This window comes from Gigantopelta aegis, unplaced genomic scaffold, assembly GCF_016097555.1.
Source record: "Gigantopelta aegis isolate Gae_Host unplaced genomic scaffold, Gae_host_genome ctg3169_pilon_pilon, whole genome shotgun sequence".
Taxonomy (NCBI): Eukaryota; Metazoa; Mollusca; class Gastropoda; order Neomphalida; family Peltospiridae; genus Gigantopelta; species Gigantopelta aegis.
This window is the reverse complement of record NW_024533209.1, coordinates 43,786-63,437: the sequence shown is the minus strand read 5'-3', so window position 1 is coordinate 63,437 and position 19,652 is coordinate 43,786. Positions and strand designations below refer to the sequence as shown.

The 19,652-nt window shown below is 32.4% G+C and overlaps 1 protein-coding gene across 1 annotated transcript in view; it reads left to right on the top strand.

Annotated features, from left to right (window-relative positions):
- The first annotated feature begins 430 nt into the window (after positions 1–430).
- Positions 431–19,652, top strand: part of LOC121391965 (staphylococcal nuclease domain-containing protein 1-like) — a 56,180-nt gene continuing 36,958 nt past the window's right edge. The window contains 17 exon segments of the mRNA XM_041523405.1: positions 431–484; positions 538–687; positions 792–912; positions 1,028–1,109; positions 1,221–1,302; positions 1,362–1,437; positions 1,985–2,076; positions 2,129–2,189; positions 2,192–2,450; positions 2,616–2,715; positions 2,763–2,876; positions 3,023–3,210; positions 3,260–3,443; positions 3,500–3,568; positions 5,454–5,526; positions 5,655–5,857; positions 7,519–7,576. Coding sequence (XP_041379339.1) covers positions 431–484; positions 538–687; positions 792–912; positions 1,028–1,109; positions 1,221–1,302; positions 1,362–1,437; positions 1,985–2,076; positions 2,129–2,189; positions 2,192–2,450; positions 2,616–2,715; positions 2,763–2,876; positions 3,023–3,210; positions 3,260–3,443; positions 3,500–3,568; positions 5,454–5,526; positions 5,655–5,857; positions 7,519–7,576 — 1,966 coding nt within the window.

Here is a 19,652-nt window from a genome sequence, read left to right as displayed (position 1 = left end):
ACATTGTCTAATAGTATTTTCCATGATGACTATGGAATTCTGCAGGCTACAGTCTCTTACTACCATCATATATTATGCTATGAGGTTATAATAAGTAATTATATTATAATTATTTAATTTAATTAATATTAAGCGTTATAACAATAATAAATGAATCACCACCAACACTTACCATTCTTGTCTGAATAGAAGTAAAGTTTTGATAGAGCTACAAGATAACGATTTTTTACACACAGTTTTTCACTGACAGGCAGTTTTATTTGCTCATAATGGGGTGTGGCACTGACGCATGACTTCTGAAGTCTCATACTCAAAAATTAATAATTCCAGACACTGGCACCGAGACGTCTGTTATTGTGATTATTCATTGTTCAAATTTTCCACGTGTTTGAAGGTTCTGTTGGCTGTTTCTTAGTCAGGGCTTTTCAATATGGCACAACAAATTGCTCCCTCTGCCCAAGTTCACAGGGGCATTGTAAAACAAGTGAGATACATAAAACTATGAAATTTTACTCAAATTTTTGGAATTCTATTTAGGTTCTTTCTGGAGACACTATTATTATTCGTGGTCAGCCAAGAGGAGGACCTCCTCCAGAGAGAACACTGGCATTGTCATATATTGTAGCACCCAAACTTGGTCGTCGAGCTAATCCTTCAATTGAAGGTAGCACTGATGCCAAAGATGAAGTGAGTATCTGTAATACTAAATGTATATATTGGCACTATAGATCATAGTATTGTTGTATCTGCTATAGTAATACTTACTATTAAGTTATATCTCTGTTCCTTAGCCCTATGCTTGGGAAGCACGTGAATATCTTCGTAAGATGCTCATAGGTAAAGAAGTTCAATTCGCTATTGACCACAAAACTACTGGAGGTCGAGAATATGGTGTGGTTTGGTTCACCAAAGGTACTAATTGACATATAGAAAATAGCAGGGACAATGTACAGATGAATGAACATAAGACAAATATATAGCATAGATGGAATGATTAATTTATTAGTTATTTTTTATGTTACTTTAGATATGGAAAGATTGAATGTTACTGAACTTATTGTGTCAGAGGGTCTAGTTGAAGTGAGACAATCTAATGTGAGACCATCAGAGTAAGTGCAGCTGGATATAGTTGAAAATGATTCCTTAATCTAATACAATGTGTTATTGAGAAAGTAAACTTGCTAAATAAAATACAATGTTCTGTGTTGTCTATTTACTAGAGAATTGACTAAGTTAGCACAACTTGAAACTGATGCAAAATCACAAGGAAAAGGAAAATGGGGGAAGTCACCAAATTCAAATGTTAGAAATTTGAATGTATTTTGGTTTTTCTTTATATATCAAACTGTTTTGTTTTTCAGGCTGTTCGAAATGTCACCTGGTCAGTTGACAATTTGCGCCAATTTGCTGATAAGAATCATGGCAAACAACTTGATGGTGAGGATATTAATATTTAATAGATAAAATAATTGTAATGAACTAATGTTATATTGTAGCATGTTAAAAGTTGTTAATATTTTTTTTTGATTTTAAGACAAAATTTATTAAAAATTTCAGACTTTCAGTTCAGTAAATGTTTCTCTAATTCAAACAACATTTGTAGAAAGCTTGATAGTTGAGTTGTTGATTTTAGAGCCAATGGTTAGCGGACACTGAGGTAGTTAGTCCTTTACAACTGATAACATTAGAGCTTAATTTAATAATCTATTTTCACATGTCATATTGTTTTTCTAAACTTTTTAAGAGTAAATTACATAAATACAATCTGTCATTCATAAATTAACAGTCAGACAAGACTAAATTTTGATAAATATGATTTAATTTTAAATGTAGTTAATTTAATTAATCCACCTTTAAAATTTAAATTACTAAGTGAAAATTTATGTAGTAAAAACTTTAAGAGGAACTATAGTTAATTATAATACTTAATTGCTTGCTAATTATTATTAAATAGTTATTTATTCTATACATTATTTCATGATAGCTGTGATTGAACATGTTCGTGATGGTTGTACTCTAAGAGCTATGGTCGTGCCTTCATTTGAAATGTTGACTGTTGCTATGTCAGGAATTAAGGTGAGTAGTTACAGAAATGCATCGTCTTTGTTATTAGCTATATCTCTTTTAGTGTCCTTCACTTAAGAAAGAAGGAGATACGGATATTGCCGAACCTTTTGCTGAGCAGGCTAAATTTTTACTGAGTCACGTCTTCTACAACGTGATGTCAAATTGTTAATTGAGGGACTCAGTAGTCAAAATATTGTCATGGCTACTGTGATTCATCCAGTGAGACTAATAGATTGATAGTTCTGAAATATTATAGTTACTTTATTTTCCTTTAAAGGCTGGTAATATGCTGAGCTATTGTTACAGGAAGGGTTTGCCTGGTGTGTTGATTGGTCAATGGCTATGGTAATTAACAACAAGGAAAAGTTAAGAGCTGCTGAGAAGTGAGAAAATAGAAGGTCACAATGAAACTAGAATAGACTCCTCTCTCTCTCTCTCTCTCTCTCTCTCTCTCTCTCTCTCTCTCTCTCTCTCTCTCTCTCTCTCTCTCTCTCCCTCCCCTCCCCTCTTCTCTCTCTCTCTCTCACACACACACCACATTTTGTTAGACAAGCTAAAACTAATAAACAAAGGTTTTGGAAAGACTATCAACCTAAACCTCAGCCAACTATGTCAGCATCAATACCATCAAAAAACTTTTCTGGAAAGGTTGGTACCATGTGAGAGAAATCTTTTCACTTTCATTTTCTATTCAGGTTATTGAAGTTGCCAATAGTGATGCATTAGTTGTCAAAACTGATAAAGGACAATATCAAAAAATATTCTTTTCCAGTCTTCGTCCACCAAAAAAAGATGAACCTGCAGACCAAGTAAGTATTTTCACTTTTTAAAGCAAGTTTATAATTTTACAAATAATATTCTTGACTATATCATCAATATCATTTGATGTACAAGATAGAATTAATAATCAATATAATATACATTACTTAACTTAGCTTTTATTCTTTACTACCAGTCTTCTAGTGCATCATATAGGACAGAACGTACCCGACCATTATATGATATTCCTTACATGTTTGAAGCTAGAGAGTTTTTACGCAAGAAACTCATTGGAAAGAAAGTAAATGTAGTTGTCGACTACATTAAACCAGCTCAAGATCAATTTTCTGAGAGAGTGTGCTGTACTGTGACTCGGGAAGGAGTGTAAGAAATTCAAGCTTGTTATACTTGTATCTCACACTCCTTTTTTCAGAAATATTGCAGAGGCTCTCATCAGCAAAGGATTGGCTACATGTTTGAAACATGGTCGTAATGATGACCAACGTTCATCTCATTACGATGATCTCCTGACTGCTGAGAACAGAGCTATTAAAAACAACAAGGGACTTCACAGCAAAAAGGAGTCAACTCTACATAGAGTGGCTGATGTATCTGGAGTGAGAGAACTGTTATATATATTATGTACATATTTATTTATGTATCGTTTTTTTAGGATCCAGCTAAAGCAAAACAGTTCTTGCCATTCTTACAACGAGCTGGACGTACAACAGCATTAGTTGAGGTTAGTGGTCTCACATCACTTTACATTTCTTGGGAAGGGAAATGTCTGGAGATTCTATTGATAGAAATTTTACAAGCTGTCACTTGAAATGTCTGAGAACAAACATGACAACAAATATACTTGTTGTCATTATTTGTTGTGTCAACAACAAATATATTTGTTGTTGTTGTGATTATATGACAACAACAAATATATTTGTTGTCATTATTTGTTGTGATTATATGACAACAACAAATATACTTGTTGTCATTATTTGTTGTGATTATATGACAATACTTGTCATTATTTGTTGTGATTATATGACAATACTTGTCATTATTTGTTGTGATTATATGACAACAACAAATATGTTGTTGTCATTATTTGTTGTGATTATATGACAATACTTGTTGTCATTATTTGTTGTGATTATATGACAACAACAAATATATACTTGTTGTCATTATTTGTTGTGATTATATGACAATACTTGTTGTCATTATTTGTTGTGATTATATGACAACAACAAATATACTTGTTGTCATTATTTGTTGTTATTATATGACAACAAGTATACTTGTTTGTCTTGAAAAGCTACTTGTTTGGAGACTGTCCTGTCTTATATTATTGTTTTAAGGAGATTACTGTGAGATGAGATTACTGCACTCTAATAACAACAACATGATGATATAGCATGATTAGGAAGTATTCTAATTGGCTCTTCGCAGATCTATGCAGGAGCAATTTTTTATTAACAGTGTCTCCAAGTATACCCTCCCCCAGAAACATCAGGCAACACAAGACTAAATGACAGATTGCTTACAACGCACATGTGAACATTAGTTGGAAATGTAGATTTGTATACAGCTACTGTACTGCCTTCCAAGTGTACAGGACAGGACAGTAGCTACATACAATTCTACACTTACAAACATTATTCAAATGTGTGTATTGTAATAGTAGTTGCTAGCCAAAAACTGTTTTTCTGTCAGACACTCTATGCATACTGCTGTATAATGTTTCAGATCACTTTTTGTATATACATAATATGACTATTTAAACTAGACATTGTAACTGTTATGCTGTTTTAACTTTTGATATGATCGTTGCTATTGCAAGCATTAGCTACTATGATTGTAGTGTTCTGAAGCTCCTTCTTTTTCACTGTGTACATAGCTTTGCTCTATAAGGTTACAGGATACCGTACCCATAATTTTAACTAGCTGAAATAAAACATCATGTTGATTGGTTTATAAAAAGTTAGAATCATCCACTAATACTTAAATTAATCTACTAGTTCTTTCTGTACTATAAAATATAGTTATGGTAATATAGGTATCCACTTCCTGCGTCAAATATCTCTGTTATTGTAAAAGGCCCAGTTCTGAAGAGATTATAAAGGACTCCTCCATCCATGGGGAACGATGGAAGATTTTCTTTCAAATATGTCTTTAAAAGGAGACACAGTGTTTTATCTGTGTTTAAAAAGAATAAAGCAGACTCGAGTAAACATAACTCTTTTGATGGAAGACATTTGCAAAACAGCATCCATCAGTTCCTTTTCCACATATTAATCATTCCTTTGCATGTCCTTTTGCTAGTAATATACTTACACAGATCTAAAAACTTGATGCCAAAGTTGCAGCAACAGTATAGTACAATATAGTACAGTATAGAGGTTAGAGCTTCACATTATTTGATACTACAGAACAACAACAGTATTCTGTAACCTTAATATTAGCAAAATTCTCGTATTTAACAACTGTTAACATCAAATGAAAGCAATCTTCAAAATTTATTTTTAATTTTATTTTTCAAATTTTGATTTAAAATGTTCTTTTAAAGGAAGTATCAGAGTTACAACAGCTCTCTACTACCATTAGAATCATAACTATTTCTCTTACAGTTTGTTACATCTGGTTCTCGTATGAAGTTATATTTACCAAAAGACACATGTTTAATCACTTTTATTCTTGCAGGTACATCACTAATCTTCATTTCAATATGATAATATTTAGTTGTTTATTTCTAAGTTGTTTTTTTTTAATTTAACATTATTAATATTACAAGTTATGAATTTCTGATTTTGAAACAATTTATTTTGTAGATATTAGTTGTCCTAGAGCTGGTGCTACTGTTGATCGCCAGAAGATACCAGCTGAACCTTATGGTCAAGAGGCGCTGTTGTTTACAAAAGAGTTGATAATGCAAAGAGAAGTTGATGTTGAAGTAGAGAACTGTGATAAAGGAGGGAATTTTATTGGATGGATGTTTCTTGATGGACGTAACTTGGCTGTTTCACTAGTAGAGGTATAACTGACAATACTGGATTGATAGATATTAGTACTGTATGGACAATGAGGAATAGATATTGGTACTGTATGGACAATGAGGAATAGATATTGGTACTGTATGGACAATGAGGAATAGATATTGGTACTGTATGGACAATGAGGAATAGATATTGGTACTGTATGGGCAATGAGGAATAGATATTGGTACTGTATGGACAATGAGGAATAGATATTGGTACTGTATGGGCAATGAGGAATAGATATTGGTACTGTATGGACAATGAGGAATAGATATTGGTACTGTATGGGCAATGAGGAATAGATATTGGTACTGTATGGACAATGAGGAATAGATATTGGTACTGTATGGGCAATGAGGAATAGATATTGGTACTGTATGGACAATGAGGAATAGATATTGGTACTGTATGGGCAATGAGGAATAGATATTGGTACTGTATGGACAATGAGGAATAGATATTGGTACTGTATGGGCAATGAGGAATAGATATTGGTATTGTATGGGCAATGAGGAATAGATATTGGTACTGTATGGACAATGAGGAATAGATATTGGTACTGTATGGACAATGAGGAATAGATATTGGTACTGTATGGACAATGAGGAATAGATATTGGTACTGTATGGGCAATGAGGAATAGATATTGGTACTGTATGGGCAATGAGGAATAGATATTGGTACTGTATGGACAATGAGGAATAGATATTGGTACTGTATGGGCAATGAGGAATAGATATTGGTACTGTATGGACAATGAGGAATAGATATTGGTACTGTATGGGCAATGAGGAATAGATATTGGTACTGTATGGACAATGAGGAATAGATATTGGTACTGTATGGGCAATGAGGAATAGATATTGGTATTGTATGGACAATGAGGAATAGATATTGGTACTGTATGGGCAATGAGGAATAGATATTGGTACTGTATGGACAATGAGGAATAGATATTGGTACTGTATGGGCAATGAGGAATAGATATTGGTATTGTATGGGCAATGAGGAATAGATATTGGTACTGTATGGACAATGAGGAATAGATATTGGTACTGTATGGACAATGAGGAATAGATATTGGTACTGTATGGACAATGAGGAATAGATATTGGTACTGTATGGGCAATGAGGAATAGATATTGGTACTGTATGGACAATGAGGAATAGATATTGGTACTGTATGGGCAATGAGGAATAGATATTGGTATTGTATGGGCAATGAGGAATAGATGGATAGTGAGGGAAGATGAGTACTAGATCTCTCTCTCTCTCTCTTTCTCTCTCACTCACTCTCTCTCTCTTGCTCTCACACACACACACACTCACTCACTCACTCATAGGAAGGCTATTGTAAAGTCTTGCCACAAGCTGAACGCTCCACTTACTCTCGTCAGTTATTTCAAGCTGAAGAAGTTGCTCGTACAACTCATAAGAGAGTTTGGGAGAACTACTCTGAAGAGAAAAAAAGATGAGTTAGAAGATGGAGAAGAAGAAGAAGAGGAACCACAACAAGATTCAACAAACCAGAAATCAACCAATGACCAAGGAGACAATAAAACAATAAATGTTCCAGTAGAAAGGAAGACAGATTATAAGGAGGTAGAAAATACCACACCTGTTCTTGTTGTAAAACTGTGTATTGTTTGTTATGTAGGTTATAGTCACTGAAATAGTCTCTGGAGACCACTTCTGGGCTCAAAATGTTGAACAAGGTACAGATGTTTATAATTTGAGTGGAGTATGAACATAACAATGAACTAATTATTTGAAACAATCTCAATCTTTGGGATATGTATTGTCACATGTCAGATATATTGTATCACGTGATAGTCATGTGTATTGTTAATTATAGCCCACTCAAGTGGATAGTATACTGTGTTATACTGATAATATACTGACACTACACTGTATTATACAATTACTAAGAATATATAGATACACAGGGTTTGTCTCATGTAGTGATAGGCTAGATTTAATGACAAATGTGACTTTAATCTCTTAGTCTGTCCAGAGTAAAGTAAACTTTAGTATTTGACTATTTGTAGCATAATATCTGCTGTATAACTAGCTTCTAACTTATTCTTTGATCTCATTCACGTATACACTGCTTTAGATGTCTTTTCATTGTTTTAAATTTCTCTGCTTTTTCCTTTCTTCAAGTTTACTGCATCACTAAAAAAGAGTAGACATTTTAGCTGTTAACATAGCATGACCAAACCCCCCCCCCACACACACACATATATATATATATAGAAACTAAGGTGAAATTAAATTATTTGCCTTGCACTAAGGCACTCAGCAATTACTAAGTCTAAACATCCTCTACATTATAAGAAATCTGAATTATTGAATTATTTTAGTATTAGTGTTGATAGCATGACCAGCATCTATGTAATCACCACCAATAAAGGAAATTTGATCTTTTCTCTATTGAACTTACATTACTTTGTATCATTAGGTACCTAATGTTTGTAATTGATGTGTCTAATGTTTTATCATTATGGAATGTGTTCGGTTGGGAAGTGTTATGCTTAAAGGATAGGCTGTTAGTTTTAAAGTGGTCTTCATGGTGTGTATTTGTGTTTGTTTGCATTGTTTCTCTCTCTCTCTCTCTCTCTCTCTCTCTCTCAGACCTAAACTTGAATCCCTTATGGAGCAATTACGAGCAGATTTAGCAGCTTCTCCCCCTTAGTAGGTTCATATAATCCCAGAAAAGGAACAACATGTGCTGCTCAGTTTAGTGATGGACTATGGTACGTTATATATGGGCAAGATAACAATATATTTATGATTAGTTTTACAAACTTGCACCTGGGATGTCAATTTGCAAGTTTTGAGTGTAAAACCAGGTGTAAAACCATGGTCATTAGTAACCTTAGCAAAGAAATCATATCAATTCTTGTGGACACAGTTATGATAATGTATTTTCCACAAACCAGCTATGAAATGACTGTGTGCGTGCCATGACAGCATGTCATGTTACTATGTTTGTGTGTGTTGCGATAGCATGTCATGTTACTATGTTTGTGTGTGTTGCGATAGCATGTCATGTTACTATGTTTGTGTGTGTTGCGATAGCATGTCATGTTACTATGTTTGTGTGTGTTGGTATGACAGCATGTCATGTTACCATATGTCAGTGCTAGATCAAATTACAGTATATGTTTCTTTTTTATGAAGGTATCGTGCTCTTATAGAAAAAGTGTCCTCTCCTAATGAAGTCCAAGTTTTGTATATAGACTATGGGAATGTAAGTTAGTATACTGAAGTATACTATAATATCCAGAAATGTTAGGGTCTTACTATAGTACAGTAGATTCGTATTGTAATGTTAGGATTTAAAGAAAGTCCTCACAGCATCATTTCACACATTAGAACATTGTTATACAGGGGTGGCATCAGCTATTTTGAAGTGGTCAGGTCATGGACCAAAACTCTCTAGGGGGTGTGGGGGCATGCCCCCAAGAAACGTTTGGAATTTGGGGCTCAGGGGAGGCCCTGGTGCAATCTGAAGCCAAAATTCACTGAACTAAAGTGCTTCTGATATATGATAAATCTTATACTTCAAATGCATTTAATTATACACACAAGCTTGAAAAGTGGTCCGGCCATAGCCGGAGTTGCCTGAGTGCCGCCAGTGTTATATTCTGTTCAAAATGAATTGGACAACATTTTATAGAAATTAAAAAATGAGAACATCGTCAAGTTTTTAAATGTTCTTTGAAGTTTACCTCTGAGTTGAATTAAGTGTTCAACTCAACTTGAACAATATATATTATGTAACATTGTTGGTTTTTGATAATAGTTACACATTATTACATAAGTGAGATCTTGGATGCAGAACACTTGCTTTGTAGCCGCCAAGTATTCTAGCTAACAAGATGATGAAAAACAGTCAAATTCATTTGACTGCAAACAACATTTTGAAATAATGTATAACTTCATTATGGACTAGCTGGTCTCCAAGAATGGGGTCCATCTCTTATGTAATAATGTGTAACTGCGGTGTATAAAAATGTATGTATTATTGTGACGTGTCCTCAAATGTTATGTAATAATGTGTAAACTGCGGTGTATAAAAATGTATGTATTATTGTGTTGTGTCCTCAAATGTTATGTAATAATGTGTAACTGCGGTGTATAAAAAATGTATGTATTATTGTGTCGTGTCCTCAAATGTTATGTAATAATGTGTAACTGCTATTATGTGATGTTATGTAATAACATATACTACCAGTGTATAAAGTACTATCGTGTCTTGTCCCCAAATGTTATGTAATATTATGTAATCGTCATCTGATACTTTTACGTTGGCTACCTTACCACATTGTCCTTGAAAGTCTGCCTGGTTGGCCAAACTTTACATAGATAAATGAATTAAAGATTTGATACTTGTGATAGTTCATTAAGTCTTAAGGTTTCCATAGCAGGTACTTTTTTAAAGATTTTTGTATTGTTAATAGATATTGGAGTAAGGGAAAGTTTTGTTTGAAGAAATCATTATGGGATCATGCTATTTTTATTGTTGTTATTCACGTCTATTAAAAGGCTACTACTTGCTATGAATGGTTTAATGAAAATGATTCAAATACTTTAACAATAAAAGTTACCATTAGTTACATAAGTTTTAATGAGTGTAGCGTCAGTTTGTCTCCAACAAAAACAACCCTTAATCAGTCGAGGGGAAAACAAACAACCTCTGGTATTAGTTGACGACAGGGCAAGCCTTAAAACATTTGAATAATCTTACTATTCATAATACTATATAGAAGACACTATTTTTCAAAGTGTAGGTAGTAATATACTAAGGACTTATTATTGGTTACATAAGGTTTAATGAGTGTAGCGTCAGTCTGTCTCCAACAAAAGCAACCCTCGATCAATTGGGGAAGATCAAACAACTTCTAGTATTAGTCAATGACAGGACAAGCCTGAACAAACATTTTAAAAATTTAATAATCTTACTATTCATAATACTGTAAAAGACGGTTATTTTCAAAGTATAGTAATATACTAAGACTTATTATCAGTTACATAAGGTTTAATGAGTGTAGCGTCAGTCTGTCTCCAAAAAAATCAACCCTCAATCAATTGGGGAAGATCAAACAACCTCTAGTAATAGTCAATGACAGGACAAGCCTAAACAAAAACATTTAAAAATTTAATAATCTTACTATTCATAATACTATAAAAAGACACTATTTTTCTTAGTAATGTAATATTGTTAGTTACTTAAGGTTACATAACCATCATTTAATGTTTCATTAGGGCAGGCCTAAGCAAGGATTACCACAAGAGAGTGTTGTTTAATGTGTGGGAACATTTCTTCCTTGATCATGCATTCATTCGTAATGGCTTGTCATAGCCTGCATAACACTTGTATGGTCATAATGATTGTATTAACGTAAAATATAATATTATATAGTTAAGTAATGAACGTGTGTTATGTTAATTAGTTAGAAACCTTTTCATCTCTTTCTGCCTTGATATTGTTAAATCTACTGTCAACAAGAATTAGTCATTCTCTAAAATTTATATGATTCTACTGTATATCAATCAAAATTTTAATTGATTCTATTGTATATCAATCAAAAATTTTAATTGATTCTATTGTATATCAATCAAAATTTTAATTGATTCTATTGTATATCAATCAAAATTTTAATTGATTCTATTGTATATAAATCAAAATTTTAATTGATTCTACGTATATCAATCAGAAGACAACTTGTCATGATAGCATTGTTCTTATTGAGCAATAATTGGGATAATTTTAGTATTATTTCTAATTGTACATGGTGTACAAACAATTCAGGTATTAAAAAATACCAATTTTTGTGAGGAAAACAAAATTTTTAATGATAAAATTAATGGAGATTTGATTAGAGTATTATAATTTAATATATACATGTATGACACTTAATAAAACAATTAGTATAAAATATCATTACTATTCTTTCACTATATTAGAGACTAACTGTTCCAGCTGCCAAGCTAGCTGCATTACCGCCAACTTATAATAGGTATAATATTGATAACTTTTCTATCCTATAATGTCACTTTGTTAAAATATTCTATATTAACAAATAAAACTTGTTTTTACTATAGTAAATAAACATTATTGCATGTACATATACGTTATTATAGTTTAAATAGTAAGTGCATTTTTTATTGATGCAGTTGTCCTCCTCAAGCTAAAGAATATCATCTTGCTTGTGTACAGATACCATCTGATGTAAGTCCTAATAATAACATAGTGTGTTTTGCATGCATCTCACGCCTTCAACTAGATAGCTTTACTCATGCTGATATCTATCATGATAAACTCTGAACATGTAGCCTGCCAGCTGCATTAACTTATGTCATGCTCTGATTGTATATGTGGTAATATGTATCCAGCTGAGTCTAAATGTTACAGCTGTATTTTCTCTAAAATTCATGCCTCCTATTTCAAAAATATACAATTTTTTTCTTTCATATTTGTGGCTAGTGCCTCTTTTTATTCACCTGAAAAATTAAAATTGTAAAGTAATCTTATTTCAGGAGCAGCTAGCCTTTTCTTTCATATGCTCATGTATGCTTCAAACTTGCACCAAATCCTCGAGGGCCACTTTACAATTGTTAAAGCAGTAATGCCCTCTAGCTTCGTCAAAACATTTCAAACGAGAAAGTATTCCGTGTAACTAATCTCTTTAATTTGCCTTTAAGATTATTTTGTGAGCAACTTCTATGGTGAATGTTTAGAGGAACTACAATAGCTACTCATACTGGTATCAATAAACTTTAGCCTGCTAGCTGCATTAATTTATGTCATACTTTGCAACATCATAATTATATGTATAGGTGTGTCTATGTAACATCTATTCAGCTGAATTAATTAAGTCATCTGAGTAAAAAATCATTGAGATACTCACTGAACATTTTTTTTAGGATGAGTGGGCATTAGAAGCAAAGACTGCATTTCAACAAGAAGTTTTAGTAAGTTTCAATTACATTGTGTCATCTTTGTTCCTTTATTTAATTACTGTGCTTCCCTTCTTTTTATAATGATGTATTGAATTGTTTCCTTCTTCATAGGATCAACCTGCCCTACTAAACTTGGAATACAAACAACAAGGAATGGTAAGAATAAGTATTTTGAATGTTTTTTTCTTTGGTTTGTTTAATCCTCCCATCCAATTGTAAAACTGTCAGTAGCAGCTGTAATGTACATAAGAAACGTAGTGTTAGAGCTATAGACAAAAGGGTACCGCCAAATGAACTGTCCAGTAGCAGCTGTAAATGTTACGTAAGATGCATAGTGTTAGAGCTATAGACAAAAGAGTACCACCAAATGGAGTACTACCAAATGGGGGTACTACCTTTATGGTATACTATCTATTACCTTCAAGGTTTTCATGACTCTCTTCAAAAGCAGTAAACCAATTAAATTTCTGTAACACCTGGTAACACTTTGAAAATGGTTTCCTCTCCATAGCAACCTCTTCCTTGGCCTCTGTATATATGATATTAGAAAAGCCTGCCGTAAGCGTCACTATAGAAACTGAGTGACTTGACTAATATTTTAATTGGGTGGTAATAATTTTTATATTACTATTATGGACTTCTTTTGTTATTGTATTCTTTGCAAGTAACAATAGATGTATTATCTTTATAAACTGTTTTAACGCATAATGTAAATCTGTAGTTTCCTTCATTGTTTTTAAATTCTTGGAATGATTAGTCAAAATATTGAATTTTACTACAATTGTTACCTTTATGTCATAAGTAACAAACTTTGATTGATGCTTTAAATTAGTAAAATTAAAATCCAACAAGATTTTTTGTGTCTCTATTTGTAGCTAATAGTCAAATTTTTAGTTCGAAAATTTTAAAGAGCAAAATGTCTGATAAGACATGTCATTGTCGACCTCACAATAGATTCACAGGTTTCTTAATGTTCCATTAAATAAATTAATTGTAAGAAAGTAATATACTTAAGGTTATTTTAACAAAGAGTTATAAAAATGAATTTCACAAGCTCAAGTTTTGTGCATAAAATATAATATAATCAGTTTTTTTTTCTTATAAGAATCTGATGTATTAACTATAATATTTCTAAAACAGTCAAATTTTAAATGTTCGTTCTTCTTCTTCTTTTTTGATTTCAACACAACTTCCCAAACAACAACAGTTCTTGTATAAATATTCTTACTATACTGTCTACTGACTAAAGAAGTACACAATATGAATGAGAAATAATTTACCCCACAGGCTGCTATATACAAGCTATGTGATAAACAAAATTGTGTTCATACAATTTAGAGTGATAATCATTGTGCAAAATGGAAAAACAATAATCATACATGATGGATACTCTGATAAATGCAAAATAATTAAATGATTTATATCATAATACAGCAGCTGTTATTATATTCTATTGTACAACAACACCCTCTATATCTTATTTATTATTTATAGAGCATACTTTAGTGGATCTTTATCACGCTTCGAATCTGTAGTGCTTCATTCTTGGGTTAATCTTGCTGTTGCCTGGCGATTATGCAGCCTGCCGGCTCCTTAGTGTTGTAGCAAGTAATTAAATTGATGGAAACGCCTTTGCTTGGTTGATGGTCATGAACTGTACATGTGTAACAGTTTGTGTGTTTCTACTCAGGACTTGGCAATTGTTAAATGAATCGTTTACATCTTTGAGAATAAGTACATGATCTATGACAAAAAAAACACATCCATGTAACATGTTATTACAAGCAGCTGTACTATTGTGTGGTTTTTTTATTAACTGGCTTCAAAAGAGATTGTTGTCATTAGAGTACTAGATATGGAAAAGTTTAAGTTAATCACTTTTAGTAACGGATATAATAGATTGTGTGAATGCCTTTACATTATTGACACAATAGGAATTTGTTGTCTTCTGTTATTGAGTATCAATGAAATCTTTTTGTTTGATCTATAAGATGTCTATATTTGGGGCAAAGTCTGAGCAAGCCATACATAATGAGTTTTGGTGGGCCTTTTTACAACTGTTCTGTGAACACTGCAATTGTATGCAAACTTGTTTGTGATACATAATGGTAGTGTATTTAAATATAAGCAGATGTTTTGTTCTTAATGCAAGTTGTTTATCACCATACAAGAAATAATAGAATTGTTGTTATCCTAGAAACCACTAACTAAACTAGATCATCTAACATCAAAGACATAAACAAGTAATGAATGTAATTTATTTCTTTGTGAATGGTTACATACCATTTAAGTCTACTGAATATTCTGTCTTATATAAACGTGCATCACCAACATCAAACAATTACACATGTTAATTGTATTTTTTTATATTTCTAGGACTATGTCACTTTGCTTACAACATCACAAAAACAAGACATGGTGAGAAATTAATTCAAGAAGGTCTTGCATCTGTTGTGAGACGGAAAGACAAAAGACTACAATCACTGGTAGGACCACATGTTATTAAAGAAAAATATTGTTGCACTATTATTTCGACATTGCAGTTACATTTATATAGCCTGTCTAAAGGAAATTATTGAGCCTCACTTTTTATTAAATACTTAACTATTCTATCAAGAACATAATAAAAGGTCTTTGATTATCATTATATCATAACTTATATAACACTCTGTAGAAGACAGACTTGCAAGTATATAACAACGTCAATATGAAAATATGACAATGTCTATAAGATCTCTGAAATGTGTGACTTGTATAGTTTTTAATATGGTTATGAGTCACCTGGAATCTCTTCATATAAACTCCTTGAACTTGAGTTGTCTGGTTCTCAAATATACAATTAGAAAGATACTACAATATCAACTGTAGCCCTTCCAAATACAATTATGTTCTTTTCCTTTACAAGTTCATTGATTTAATACATACTATCAAAGACCTAGTAATCACATGTTGTATCTGAAGTGTCAGGAAGTACAACACAGCATTTCAAGGATGATATGTAATACTGGATTAACTATTGCCTCATTGTAGACGTTAGACAAAATTGGAAAATTTAAATCCCTTGTGTCATTAAATGACATAATGATGTTCAACTGACTGTATTCTTAATATAGATTAGTACATCTGATATCTATTTGCAAACTTCATTAAAATGTACATCAAAGAGTTTAAATTGCTCTATACAGGAAAAATGGTTATTAATAACTGAAGCAAAAACTAAAATGTGTTTTTATACATCCTATTACAGTTGGTTGATTATAAATGAACTTGTGACAAATCCAGTAAGCTCTCTCTGTTGGTGTTGTGTTATTGTGGTAAGTAGTGATGTTCACTAGTCTAGACCTTACAATAATAGCTATCTAGTTACTGGTGGTAAGTACTGGTGTTCACTAGTCTAGAACATATAATGGTAGCTATCCTAGGTTACTATGGTAAGTAGTGATGTTCCACTAGTCTTAGACCTTACTAATATAGCTATACTAGGTTACTGTGGTAAGTACTGGTGTCACTAGTCTAGACCATATCAATGGTAGCTATCCTAGGTTATTGGTAAGTAGTGATGTTCACTAGTCTAGACCGTACTAATAATAGCTATCCTAGGTTACTGTGGTAAGTACTGATGTTCACTAGTCTAGACCTTACTAATATAAGCTATCTAGGTTACTGTGGTAAGTACTGATGTTCACTAGTCTAGACCTTACTAATAATAGGCTATCCTAGGTTACTGTGGTAAGTACTGATGTTCACTAGTCTAGACCTTACTAATGGTAAGCTATCCTAGGTACTGTGGTAAATACTGATGTTCACTAGTCTAGACCTTATAATGATAGCTATCCTAGGTCATTGTGGTAAAGTATTGGTATGAATGACTAAAATTTGTATGTCACCAAAATGACTAGATTGTTATATAAATAGTCCTAGTGTCATATGTAATATAAATTTACCATTCACATTGCTACATTTAGTTTCCAATTTTAGATATTATTAATTTCCCATTGGCTCATGTCGGAAAGAACAGAGGATTGTGTTCCCAAAGTGTTTAACAAATTTTTTATCAGAAATCACTCTGTTGAGCATCACTTAATGTATTTAGGGACTATGTTGAAGACTAGTAAGCCATTTTGATTTAATTACTAATTTCTTGGAAATATTGTCTCGGGAGATAGTGTAGTGTATATATCCTTTATATAGGCATGTGGTATTTTTATATCACATTCCACATTTTCATAGATGCATGTTACTTCCTTTGATAACTAACAGAAAACACATTTCTTGTGTAACAACAGTATATTTATTTATTTGGCTCTTAATGGAATAATAATGTGATTGTTGGTTGTTAGACTAAAATTTAGAAGGGATTCTTTTGTGGTTAGAAAAGTATCACAGCTTGTCAAAGTGGTCTGCAATTGCGTCATAATGTTAAGCCATTAGTGATGTCATAGGTAGACGCTTTGATCTTTTCACTTAAAAATCTCTTACAGCTGCCAAAACTATGACTAGTTTTTGAAAAGATCAAAGCCATTTCGATCTTCTTTTTTGATACCAAGTCAAAGTATAGATGTGCAAATATGAGATAACTTAGAGCAGCAAGTTTGATATATGGTGTTCATTTAGGTTGAACCATGGTCAAAAACTTTGGGTAGAAATTGCTTTTGGTGAAGTAGACTTGTGTACTCTAGCTATAACAATATTACATTCTGATCTAATAAAGAAAACCATGGATTACAAAGAGAACACTTCAAACGTTAACGTCAGTATGTGGTTTAGGGCATGTGTAACCAGATAATGTTTCATTAGCAAACTTACCATGTGACATGAATTGAGTACCTACCTGTTTGCAATTACTAAACTTAAATATACTATGATATGTCATTAAATGTTTAATTAATACATACTGATATCAATATAGTAATTTAAAGAGTTCTGTCTTTTGGCATTAGGTTTCACATTACATTGAGGCAGCGGGAAACCGCAAGAAAGGATCATGTAAGTCATATCTGTGTATACATATTGTGTGTTGTATATTATGAATGTATTGCTATCAATTTGGGTCTATGTTCTCCACTTTCCTTGTGCATATAAATAGATGTATCACACTGTATATGTGTGTGTCTGTTCACATTACATATTAAATGGAGAGAGTGAGAGGGAGAAACCATGCTGTCTTAAATTGTTGGTTATGTATCAGGAAATAACTTACATTAGAGATCATTTGTAACACCTGTTGTGAAACTGATGTGTTATCATTATTATCAATCGGAGGGTTTCTTCCTGATTAAGATACTTGCAAGTAGAAACCTAAGATACATAAAGTGTATTTACATTAATAGAAATTTATGTACGGAAACCTTTTTATACCAGAATTGTTTGTACTATATCTACAACCAGCTTGTTTCTTTTTTAAATAATAATTCTATATATAACCCATTTTATAATTTGTAATTGAAGCCTGCTGTTACCCAGTTACTAGAATCCTTTAGTAATGAGTATCAATTTACACTATAGTATATCCTGTGGTCTATGCAATCATATACCTAGTATAAAACAAGTTAGAAAGGTTTCTGTACAGATAGGATAAGTTTGTCTAAGTCCAGTACTTAATGAGTCATGCACACACGTGTGTGTGTCTGTGCGTGTTAAACATTAACTTATTTCCCATACTCTCTGCTGCTATAGTTATGTCTAATAGTACTAGACAGTATTTCAGTATGGAAGATACAATATTATGCGCTAATTTGATATGAGACATACAAAGGTTAACAATAATTATCTACGTTTTACTACGTGACAATATAATTAGTCGTCTTGACATCAAATGACCCATAGCTATATATGGACAAATGGTACTCTAATGAGCCTCTCCCTCTATCCCATTCTAACGTTGCTATAGTGAGTCTTTGGGCAATGGGAACTTCATAGTAAGGCTGTTCCCCTTTGATGTTTATGAGCTGACACACATTGGATACGACATGTTTGTTTGTTTATATGGACAAATGGTACCCTAATGAGCCTCTCCCTCTATCCCATTCTAACGTTGCTATAGTGAGTCCTTTGTGGCACATGGGAATCATAGTAGGCTGTTCCCCTTTGATGTTTGTGAGCCGACACACTTGGATACAACATGTTTGTTTGGTTTCATTATTACTGTGTATATTGTAATAAATTTCCAATTTTGGTTTGAGTTGGTTAGTGAGCTTACTTCTGGTGCGGTTCAAAATTCAATTATTGTCAGTTTGTCACTACAATACTAAAAAGGTATTTTTAAATGATTGAAATTTCTCGTTGTTGAGGTGTGATAGTTTCTTCTCTTAATCACTTTGTTCTAATATAGTACATATTATTTAGAGAAATTGAAATGTTTAGTCACTGAACCTTGCTTCTTACATCAACAGTTGTGTCTGTTTTTAGATGTTAGTGAAGTCAACAACAGGTTGTTTGTTGTCAGCTTATCTGATTCATTTTGTGCTTTAAATGATATTCTGTATTTGATAACATTTTCAAATTTTTTGACTTGACATTTCAATCATTTAGTATAATCTAAAATTAATATAAAATTTTTTAACTTGTCTATAATTCCTATTTTTTAATAGATAACCATTTCATTTCATCTTTATATTTTATTGCTATTATTAGTTTAATTTGTAATTTGATGATGTCACACTCAAGTCCTTTTTAATCCATTATTTGAGACCTTTTACATCTCCGACAAAGTGATGTTATCCTGTGTTAATTTAATCACCAGATGACCTACATAAGCCACTATACAACTCCGCCAACCTGTCCTGTATAGTGGTGTTACACTAGCAAGACGTTCATTATAAT